Below are 11,775 nucleotides of genomic sequence, written 5' to 3'. Positions count from 1 at the left end.
TGTGTGTGTGTGTGTGTGTGTGTGTGTGTGTGTGTGTGTGTGTGTCTCCTGATGGTGTTGATACTGCGAAGACAGACAAAAGAAAAGAGCTGCTGGAGCGAGATCAAGGAGGATGCAGTTAGGACGAGGCTGGAACAAAAGCTTTTCACGCCACCTTCCAGTCCGGACATGATCGGGTAGAAACTCTGGATGTGGTTGGATGAGATTTAGGGGCAAATTATAGGCTTCCACATCAAATTCATCGCAAATAAAATGTGTTTACAGCTGCTCCACATTGGCCACACGTGAAGGCGAAGTGAAAATATGACCATTATATAGAGCCGGGAAGGGCGAGGGACAACACACATTTTCACAGAAAATACTAGAAGAAACTATGAGAATAGTTTGGAGAATCAGAGAAATCACATGTTTGTAACAGACTGCTAACTTGCTATTTCAGGGTGAATCTGCCACAAGAGCCCATGTTTTAGAGCATCACACACTCTACCGCGAACCCCTCAACTGTAAAGCACCAAGCGAAGCAAAATAAGGTCCAATGATGCCAATATCTATTAGATTCAGATAGGACTCCAATGGCCAGCAATCTCAAATGTTCTTTTCAGGCAAGTCCAAACAAATGTATTTATTGAAAGGAAAGAATTCAATATAAACACGTCTTTACAGGGTTTCAGCAGCGACCAACAAAAGCATTTCAGTTCTTTTTGTGGTGGCAAACAAAAAAAAAAGAAAAAAGGACAGAGTAAACCCTCTTCTGTAATCTAAATAAATACATCTCTGGAAACAACAGCATTCACTTTTTACCCACAAGCTGATCTGCTTTCCAAAACAAAGAAGAAAAAACATTCTTTGGTAATTTTCCATACAGTTTAATTCAGCTTTTTCCCTCAAACGATTAAACCCTTTTTTCCAAACAAAACTTAAGAGCTTTCATGAGAAAATCTCTGGTGGTCTACAGGTACTCAATAGGCACCAATATAACCTCTTCCAGTTTAACTATCACAGAAAGAGTCCACCCAAGCTTGTCTTCATATTTTTACATGCTGTACTGCCTTTGTTTTTTGAGAAATTCAACTTACTGTTTATTGATAGAGCCCAAATTTTAATAACGTGTATGTAATAAGTCCATAGTAACCAAATACATTACTAAAAGTGAATTTTTTTACACATTTTTCTAGATACACAGTTGTCATGGGTGTGTCCCTCAAAACTGTAAACAGGAAATTTAGCTTGAGTGTGTTCATAAATGTTTGTAATGCAATCATTTTTATAAACTGTATTAAAATAAAATAAAATGCATATGCAGTTTGAAGAAACACAGCATGTACAGCAAAATTAACTATTTCCAGTAGTGCACTCAAAGTTCTACGTGTTCAGCTTATATGCGCAAAGGCACAAAGTTAAACAGTTTTCAGCAGCCGCAGTGGATCTGTGATAGGTCTTGGAGAAAGAAAAAAAAATACTACAGCTGCTCGGGAAATGACATCATTTCTCCGCTGTTGCTGAAAACCACGTGGTAGTTCACGGTGACAACGTATATTCCAAGTGTTGTTAACAGCTGGTCAGATTGATAGAGTACCAAAGGAAACAGCGCTCTGGGACAGCTGATCTCGTGATATTTAAGTGCGGTTGCATGCAGAAAGACTTATTGCTATAATTTATTTGGTCTAGATATGGAAATGGTGATTACAAAGGGTTAAATATGATACCAGTTCCTCAGGTTCTGTCATCTCCTGCTACCCAGTATATTTTCATTCGCCTACACAGTCCTTTGAATTTGAATCTGTTTACAGAGATTTATTAGAGTATTTATTACAACAACTGTCACGTTTCTCATTAGAGGTCACTGAAAACCTGCTCGAACATGGCGGGTTTTAGAAAACTTTTATAAATCTGAACTTAACTGATGTCAAAATGTATTAAACACAGCTGATCTTACCAGTTTGCAGCGCTGCAGTTTGGAGGGTCCGTCCGGTCGCAGTTTGTAGTACAGGTAGTAGAAATGGAAACCAAAGGAGGGCGGAGCCTGATCAAAGGCCACATGAAGGCTCGATCCGAGCTGAGACACGTTCAGCGTCCTTGGTGTCCAGACTGCAAAACACAAGAAATAAGAACTCTAAACTCCCACGACCTCTTAGATATTGCAATAAAACAAGTACAAGAAGAACCTTTCAAAAAATACAGCAACCTTTCAGAAATGTAGGAACACATTGTTGTCTTTTTCTGCTTAAGGTCACCGTAGCCTCCCCTATTTCTCATCATTTCACCTACACAGGAAAACTTGAATCGTTTGTGCAAAAACTAATTCACAATAAACTGATCTAAGAGCGAGGCGGGGCTGGGTCCAGCTTTGGCAGTGTAACCAGCTCCCGACTAAGTCGGCCTACATGTGGCTCTGGTTATGACGACGACACTGAGGAACTTACATGGTTTGCAGACCAGGTTGTCTGATCCGAGGAGCATTTCACACGCTGTAAGGAAACAACAAAAAAACAAAACACACAGAGAGATGGTTACAAAGTTTGTTTTATTGTTCTCATTGTACAGCCTCAGTTTTGTCTCAGCTTATTTAAAAAAAAGGGGATGTTTTGGGAAAACTAGTCCGGCTTGGCACATAGTGAAACACACAACCTCACAGCAACTCCTAAGCTTTATGCATGTTCTGTCTTGTGATCCATTTAAACTCACTTCCAAGGTGGTGCATGCATCTCGGAGCAGTGCAGTAAATCTGTCAGTCTAGCAGCATTTTTGTTTTTATTCTGCTTCCAGTATTTAATGAACACGTTTCCATCTGACTCCACATGAAAGTAAACACTGTTTTCTTCAGGACGGTAATTTTTAGGTGTCTCAAGAGGTGAGGACACTGACGTCACGTCTCTTCATTGGCTCCCTGTTAAATCCAGGATCAAACTTAAAATTCTTCTCATATACAAGGCCTTGATAATCAGTTCCCATGTTATCTTAATGACCTGATAGTACCATATCACCCCATTAGAGCACTTTGGTCTCAGACTGCAGGCTTACTTGTGGTTCCTAGAGTATTCAAAAGTAGAATGGGAGGCAGTCTCTCCAGGCCCCTCTTCTGTGGAACCAGCTCCCAGTTTGGATTCAGGAGACAGACACCCCCTCTACTTTTAACACCAAGCTTAAAAGATTCCTCTTTGATAAAGCTTACAGTTTTAGCTGGATCAGATGACCTTGAGTCCTCCCTTAAGTTATGCTGCAATAGGTCTAGACTGCTGGGGCTTCCCATGATCCACTGAGCGTTTCTTTTCACATCTGTTTTCACTCACTGCATGTTTACACCTCTCTGCATTTATTCATGAGTTATTATTAATCTCCTGGCCTTTTTTATCCTGTCTCCCTCCCCTCAGCCCCAACCAGTCACTGCAGTTCTGACGGAGGTTTCTTCCTGTTAAAAAGGAGTTTTTCCTTCCGACTGTTGCAAAGTGCTTGCTTATCTGATTGCTTATCTGCATTATTGTAGGGTCTTCACCTTTCAATATAAAACGCCTTAAGGCAACTGTTGTTGTGATGAAGTCTTTATACTTTATAAATAAAACTGAATTGAACTGATTTAAATAGAAAAAGAAAACATAAAAACAAAGCATCTTGTATCTTGTTTTTGTTTATGTCGTCACATGTATTACATACCAGCTGTATACACAGTATAAACACTCACATGGTAGAGGCTTGTGCATCCTGAGATAGCCACGCCCTAAATCATACTCTGTTTTATCATGCCTTGGAAGCCTAAATGGGACAATTATATTATAACAAAGAAAACGTAAAACTATGCTCACCTCTAACCAGCCGTGGCAGATGGCTGCCCCTCCCTGAGTCTGGTTAAGTCTTTACCTTAAAGTGTAAAGTGCCTCGAGGTGGCTTTTTGGGATTTGGAACAGTAAGATGATGTAAGAGGCGCCTGAAAAGGCTTTTCTAAACAATCAGTGAATCAGCTGATCGGCTAAAAACTCAGTCCCATACATTTGTGAGACATGTAGGACTCACAGTTAGTTTTGAGGAAAGATGGAGGGAAGAAGCTCTCGTTCATCTGAGATGGAAAGGGAACCACACGAACCATGTAGTCGGTGTCAAAGTTCAAACCGCTGAACGGCTGACTGCTCAGCTTCTGTACATGAAAACATTAACAAACAAACGTTCAACGGTGAAATTAGAAGGAAATGATGAGCGACAGTCTTCAGAGGAAATGAAGTAAATCGAAATAATACAGTTTAGCAGCAATGGTAAATATCCGAGTTAATAAAGCACAAACATGTTTGCTTCATCCATTCATCGGGAACAGTGCACATTAATTGAGGTCATTGTGCCAACATTTTTTATCTGTGGGCTGCAGGCATGCATTGATTAAAAGCAGTAAAAAAGATAAAAGCAGACTCTAATGAGCATGTATATGTGGACTTATTAAATACAACATCTCAACAGAAGAGTGACTCAGTGAGCCAGCTTACACTGTGTGGTAATTATTTCAAGGCTTCAGGGCCACAGATGTTTCAAGGATTCAAGTGTTTATCTTTGTCCAGGCAGTCATGTGCGAGTTTATTGTCAGTGTCCTATAATGACGATATTTTGGAAGAATGAAGACTGCAGATTGTGTTCCTGATCTCTTACAGCACATTACCATCAGCTTAGGAGGAGATTATTACACAGCCAGCCTGCAGCGGAAAGGATTGACTGAAACCACCAAGGGAGCTGAAGTAATTTCATATCGATCGAGGGCCAAAAAGCAACAAAAAACAAAAGAATGAAGTAAAACAAATACACAAAACTATATTCTGAGAGGTCTGCACAATGACTCAAACTGCTGATGTTAAGCCTAATATGCATTAACAACCCAAGAAACTGCAGATGCAGATCCAGAGGTATGCCTTATTGAGACCCAGGCTCTCTGTCCACTCCCAAGCAAACCCAGAATGGTGTCAATTACAAATCCCTATTTTGAAAATAGAAAGAATTAGGAGTGTTCGACTTGTTTATGCATGTCTGCTTCATTTTACAAAAAGTGTGCAGGGATTAACATGCTTATCCCTCAAAACAACATTTTCTTCAGGGCTCCTTGTCCCCCTGTTCCAGCACCCTCGATAGCTGCCTCTAACATGCTTACATTTGGAAGAAGCATCTTATCCTTTGAGCGATGTGCTACTGCGGGAAATGTGAAAAGCCAGCAGTTCAAAGTGTTTTTGTGGAAATGGCCCTACCGTGTTCTTGTAGGAGAAGTTGAGCTGTCGTGGGTCTTTGAGGATGAGGTGTTGACACTGTTTCCCTTCTGGATTCTTGTCCTCCAGGTAAACTCTGAAGCCTTTAATGTGTTCAATCCCTGCAGAGACGCAACAGCAAGTTCAGTCTCACCACGTCTGCATCCATCTTTTCTCTTCCTCACCAGTCTTTTCTCCTTGCCTTTTACCAACACATCCATATCCTTATTCACTCTCTACACTACACTCCTAACCAGATCTAGTTTCATTCCTACCTTCTTCTTACTCTTCTTTCTGCCTTTCCTTGTTCCCTCCTCTTCATCCATCTTTCCCCTTTTCTCTGCTGCACTCATTTCTATTGCACAGTTAAGTAAATGTTCTACTGTATTAGTAGCCCTTTGATTTGAGGTGGGATTTTTAGGTGGTCATGGTAGAGTTGCATGAACATACCTTGATATAAACACAGGAGAAATAGGTTTAACGTAATACCTTGCCAGTGCGTGCTTGTCACAGCTAATCGACAAACTTACTGTCAGAAAAAGGCAAAAGACTGAAAAGGTGGGAATCTGATGTGTTGTGCCACTTTTGTGCATGAACTCCGGACATCATGGGGATAATACAGTTTGGAGACTTTCTTCTGTTATCCTTTCTGATACGTAACACACAGCAGGAGACTCCGAAGCATGAGTCATCTGCAGACGTATTCTCACTGCCAGAAACACATGTTGTTTTTGGTGCAAGTGTTGCCTGAATCGAGGCCACAGGTCAACCGTTGCTTACTGTGAACTCAGTGGACTATTACTTGTGGTATTCTCACTTTGTACTAAGGAGCTGGGAGATTAAAGACCACTAAACATCTTGCGATTTGCAGTGTCAACATTAACTCTAAACAGTACTATAAAATCTTGCATTTAGTTATGAAAAATTATATTTGATGTAGAGAAAGGAAAGTAGCACTAATAAGCAGTAGGGCAAAGACGATACCTTAATCAGTGATTATGAATGGGCACATAGCAGGTAATAGCCTAATTTTCTTCTTTACAGTCTTGCCAACTCTTTCAGGATGCTTCCTTCAGCTAATCTTTTTGTGCCCTTTCCTCAACTCTTCTTTTCAGACCATGAAAGGTCTAACTGGTTTTGATACCTGGTACTTTTCTACAGCTTATTTTACATTACAGATAGTAACCAGTCAGTGTAGCTGGGAATCATCCCAGCTAAACAGCAACCAGTCACGGCAGATAGCTACAATTAAAAACCAAATAGTGTGTAGAGCTAATTCACACAGTGATAACAAGGCCTCAAACCTACCCTTGTTTCCTTCTTTCCTGTGCCTCCTTATATCTCCGCCTATCCCCTAGTTCTCATTTTTCTCCCCCCTCCACTCTGTTCCTTCATTTGCATGCATCTCCTCTCGTCTCCACCCTCCTTATTTTCAGTCCTCTTCACTTCTCCTACAATCCTCCACTCCTTAAACCCCCGTCACTCCTCTTTGAAAGCACACCTGTCTTTTAATTATACCTATACATCGACCGGACATGTTTTTCATATTAGCTCTCCAGGAGAAAGACAGGGAACATGAGAGAGAGATGCAGCAGAACAGGTTTTTCTGTCCTGAGGCATATTTCTGAACACCTCTCTCGCTCCCTCTTTGTGAGTCGTGGATGTTTTGCATTTTAACAGCAGAAGCAGCCTGAGGTCACAATTGATCTGTTTTTCTTTCTCTCCTTCTCTTCAGTATAAATTTGGACAATCTTTATTCAAACTCAATAGCAATCAAAGAAGAACCACGAGTATCTGTTTATCACAAATACAAATCTAAAAAGACCCCTTTTCACCTCTTTTATAAGATCGGACACATGTAAAGAGTTTATTGTTTGTGGTGGATGGTATTTTTTGTAAGTCGATCGAGTAGTCTGAATTGTGGCATGAATGGTTATGTTGCCTCACAGGAAAGAGTTTCTTGCGTCATCCGGGGCCTTTCTGTGAGGATTTCCTACAGGTACTCCGGTTTCCTCCCACCCCCCAAATACAAGTTAAAGTTAATCTGTGATTCTATATGGGCTCCGCATGTGAGCAAGGGAATAAAATCTATAGAAAAAAGAGTGAAAGTACGAGTAAAAGTAGCTTGTAGTTGAGTTGCTTTGAGTGATCAGCAGTAGATGCTCTACTGCATCTCTCTCTCATGTTCCCTGACATTCTTTTTGAAGATTAAATACAGCTGCAAGAATTTAAACGCTAAGACTAGGCTCAGTTCAATGTGATGATGCTAAATGTCTCCAACAACTAGTCTTATTTATCCCTGGTACGTAACATGTAGAAGCTTTGCCTTCTCTGGGAAAAACACAGTGGAAATATCTAACCAGCTATCCATTCATCTGTTATTTGCCACTTATCCTGTGTCGTTTGGGCAGCAGCTTAAGCAGAGATACCCAGACCCTCCTCCAGCTCTTCTGGACGGACACTGAAGTGTCCCCAAGCCAGAGAGCGATAATCTCTCCAGACTGTCCATGGCCTGCCCCCAGTGACAGAGCTGCTCACCCCAAGGGTCTCTAAGGCTGAGTCCAGCCACCCTTCCTACAGCTCGTGACCACAGCTGGGGGTGGGAACGTAGATCGACCAGTTGACAGCTTTGCTTTCATGCTTAGTTCTCTCTTCACCACAACAAACCTGTACAGCATCACTGCAGACACCACACCAATCACTCGTGACCAAGACCGCAAGACTCCTACTACTCCTACCCGGGGGAAGCAGCTTGTTCCCAAACCAGAGTGGGCAATCCACTCTTTGCTGGCTAGGAACCATGGCCTCAGACTTGTGACTCCGCACACGGTGGAGGTCATGGCTCAAGGAAGCTGACAGACTCACACAAGATCCTGAGACCTCCGAATCCGACAACCTCCACCCCTTTAAGAATTCTGTCCATGAAAGTTCTGAATGGGATCCGTGAACCAACTTCAACCTGAGTCCAACTTAATGCTGGCAATGCAAAACAAGCTCTCACTGCAGTTAACAACAATTAGTCACAGACCTTAATTCGGGTGACCAAAAAAAGAAAAAAGGCTTCCTGCCCAACTCCCTAATTTTACTCATCTGGTGCGCCACAGCCTTCAGCCTTGTTTCAGATAAATTCTGGGTTTGTCGGTAAAGTCTTGGCTGTCTTACAGCAGTAACCTTAAGCTGTGCAGATCTCAAAGAGGAAATCTGGCAACATGTGAGTATGACATGGAGAATTTCAGGCAGATTTCTGCCTCTCCCCCTCTGTGTGAGAAAACAACGGGCCGTTTTGTCACAGAGAGGGAGAGGCAGCAGAGGTTCACCTTACACTGTGCGCACACACATTCCTTCACGGTCAAATCGCGGCATTGTTGTGTGAGATGCGATCCTCTTTCCCTCTCTTTCCGGCCCCGATCAAAGGGACACACACGCACAGAGCTGGGTAATCTTACGATTTGAGCACTTTGAACTTTCTTGCTCTTCCCTCAACTTTCCCTGTTCTCTCTCTAAAACTGTCTCTCCGGATGATCGTGCAAACAGGCAGGCCGACAGGTAAACAGACCTAGTGGGCTCGCAGACCAGTGGACAACCACGGCGGCCTGATCGTCGCAGGCTAGATGACTGAAGGAGACGTTGGTGACCTCACGGATCATGTGCTTCCCCAGTGGGTAGTTTAATGAGCAGTCTGCAGAGAGAAACAGAGAGATATGAAGAGATTAACAACAGCACAGAGAGCCGCACTTTAACAAAAGATTTAATGGTTCTTGAAACAGAAATCTGAGCCTGATGGACAGAGTAAAGATTAAAGACTGCAGTTAACATCTTCACAGCCATTTAAGGACCATTCAGGCTCAATTCCAGATTCTTGCAGGAAGGTTATGGACTTTTGTCAACTCTGCCGATTCTTTTATTATAGTTTCCAGCTTGTTACCATCCATAAGTTAAAATCTAAAATTAAGTATCTTGAAATTTCTACTTAGCAGCTAAAACATCTGAGAAAACAACACAAAATTGAGAGAATAACTTGAAAAAATGGGAAAATAAACAAATAAAACCATAAAACTATACAAACTATAGGTACATTAGACCAAGATCATGCTAAAATGAAGGATATGTAATTCTGAATTTAAAATATAAGAAAGTTTATGGTCCAGAGCTCTGGTGGGAGATGCTCTGCGCTACTGACCTTTCCTTAATGGTCAGGCTTAAACTCAGACATTTATTTCTATTCTTAGGTCCATATGTCGTCTTTTCATTTCAACAGCTCCATAAACCTCCTGGTTAAAGTTTCTGCAGCCAATCAGGAGAAAGTTAGACTTAAAGGGCGGAGCTAAAACAGCTTGTTTGAACTAAGTTAAAGAAAGCTTAATTTGAACTGTGAGTTGTTTAAAGCTACTTTAATGAGAGTCCAGAATGACTGAACATAACAGCTCTACTTTTTTAAAAGTCATACGATTGACATCTTTTGTGTGTGTGTGTGTGTGTGTGTGTGTGTGTGTGTGTGTGTGTGTCATTATCTTTAGATAACCCTCTAAGGAGATACTTTGAGTTAAATTAAGAAATGCATTATTAGCAGATTCCACAGCTGTCCGATCTGTCATCCATATTTTACTAACCGCACCTTCATTAATTCAGTCGCTCTGGGTTGTTTGTCATTCACCTCCTCTCGTCTCCAACATTTCTCTTGTTTTATCTTGAGAGACACGAAGTTGGAGGGGTGGAGGAGGAGGAGCAGCCAGCCATGAACCGAGAGGGATCGGAGGAAAAAAGATGGGCTTAGGATGTAGAAAGAAAAGAGGCGTGAACTCAGACACGACTGACTGCTCCCCTTTCCTCCTGCTAACCATCTATTGACAGAAGTGAGGAAGAGGAGGAAGAAGCTGGGAGAGAAGAGCTTATAAAAGATGGAGACGGATGAGAGAATGTTAGACACGAGTCACTGCTCCTCTTGCTCTCGCCTCTTCATCCTCCTCAAAGCAGGGTCATGTTCAGGGCTAAAGGAGAAGGTCACAGCTGGTTGCTCCTCTTCCTCCATCTTCCGTAGGATGTATGGAGGAGAGGAAGGCTGCAGTTCTTTTTACTCTTCTTCCTCCTTCCCTAATCTTTGGTTTCAGCATTTATAAAACAAAGCAGTGTAAAGACAGAAGAACGAAAAGAGGGCTAAAGTTCACTGCAAACGTTTTCTTTAGCTGTCCCCTTTTTTCTTCCTGTTCGCTTTTCAATTTAAGAAGCATAGGAGGAGGCGCTCACACAAAACACAGAAAGAAGAGGAGGCTGAAGGAGACCATCACAGTTGCTCCATTTATTTGTGCATCCTCATCTTCTTTCAATGCTTCATCCTTCAAAGTAGAATTATGACAACTTGAACCTACTGTTTTTAAAGTATCAGCTTCAGCTGACGTTCTTCTGAAGCAAATTTCAGTCTGAGTAAAAAAATTAGAATTATTCAATGACAGTGAGGCGCTGTCAGATTTCTAAAATGCATAATCTTTAGTTTTGGTTAAATCCTCTGGAGCATGTCACGCGGTTTGAGGCACTCCGACTGGATGCTCAAATCCTGGACATACTGTCAGCAAACGAAGACCAAAGCCAACAATTAGTTACCATTCAGTTAATTTTCTGAACACTTTTGTCAGCTAGGGAGGGCTGGAACCTATCCCAGCTGGAGCAAAATCCGTGGACATAGCTATGTTGAGATCATCCATGGAGAATAAAACTCAAATAAATGTTTTGACTAGCTTTGCTTTTTAAAACTAGGCTCCAGTTTCGGCCCCCTGAAACTGGTGTATTAAGTAAGTGCTGAAACCAGCAATAAAGACCTTAAATCTTTCCTCTCATCAGGAAAGTGTTTCCTAAGGTTATCGAAGGAGCTGAAGGATGGACTTCGATGCAGTCACACTTCTTTCTTATCATGACCAGAGGAGACATGGATTTGTACAGGTATAAGGCACCTGTTCACTTCTATATGAAGCTCGCTATCTTCATATTTCAGCCTCGGTTACACAAGGAAGTGCGATGTCAGGTTTGAAATCATCTGAAAGAGGAGGTCTAATATTGTGGCAAAAATGTTTTCACGATTAATGACGGCTGGGACGTGAGCAGTTTATGGTGCGTCTGTAAGTTAGAGCTACAGAAAATATCCCAAACACGACACTGGACAGGTATCTGGCAGAGCTTACAAATGTACGGTTTTAATTTGACAAAATATCCAGGAGTTTTTAAAAATCCCGGACATCACAGTTTTTAAATGTTTGAATGTGTGGATTAAAAAAAACATTTTGATCACTGGTGAGAATTTCCCACAGCAGGATGGTGTGTTTGCAGCAAAGATGATAAACCCATGACCAAATACATACATAAATAAATAAATAAACAAACTATCCTCAACGTATTGCTGATCCTACAATCCTTTCTAGGGAACCTACTGGAGGTCAAAGGTCACCCTGCTTTATAATTCCCATGACATCACTTCCAGCAAAGAGAGGGTGTGAGAGAGGAAGCCTCTGGCTCTCCTTGATCCTCAAACTACTGAGGTGTGACACACACACACACACACACACACACACAC

General features: G+C 41.7%; 1 protein-coding gene across 2 annotated transcripts in view; it reads right to left on the bottom strand.

The window, feature by feature from the left end:
• The window catches only part of il17rd (interleukin 17 receptor D), a 33,325-nt gene that overhangs the window by 6,692 nt on the left and 14,858 nt on the right, over nucleotides 1-11,775 (bottom strand). For both annotated transcript variants that reach the window (XM_005724422.1, XM_005724423.1), the window contains exons 3-7: nucleotides 8,770-8,892; nucleotides 5,217-5,335; nucleotides 4,009-4,129; nucleotides 2,424-2,468; nucleotides 1,937-2,088 (exon numbers count right to left, since the gene is read on the bottom strand). In XM_005724422.1, the coding sequence (XP_005724479.1) occupies nucleotides 1,937-2,088; nucleotides 2,424-2,468; nucleotides 4,009-4,129; nucleotides 5,217-5,335; nucleotides 8,770-8,892 (560 nt within the window). The remainder of the gene's footprint in view (nucleotides 1-1,936; nucleotides 2,089-2,423; nucleotides 2,469-4,008; nucleotides 4,130-5,216; nucleotides 5,336-8,769; nucleotides 8,893-11,775) is intronic.

Source organism: Pundamilia nyererei, unplaced genomic scaffold, assembly GCF_000239375.1.
Source record: "Pundamilia nyererei isolate P.nyererei 1_Seehausen unplaced genomic scaffold, PunNye1.0 scaffold00012, whole genome shotgun sequence".
In the NCBI taxonomy this organism is placed as follows: domain Eukaryota; kingdom Metazoa; phylum Chordata; class Actinopteri; order Cichliformes; family Cichlidae; genus Pundamilia; species Pundamilia nyererei.
This window is presented reverse-complemented; position numbering and strand designations above follow the sequence as displayed.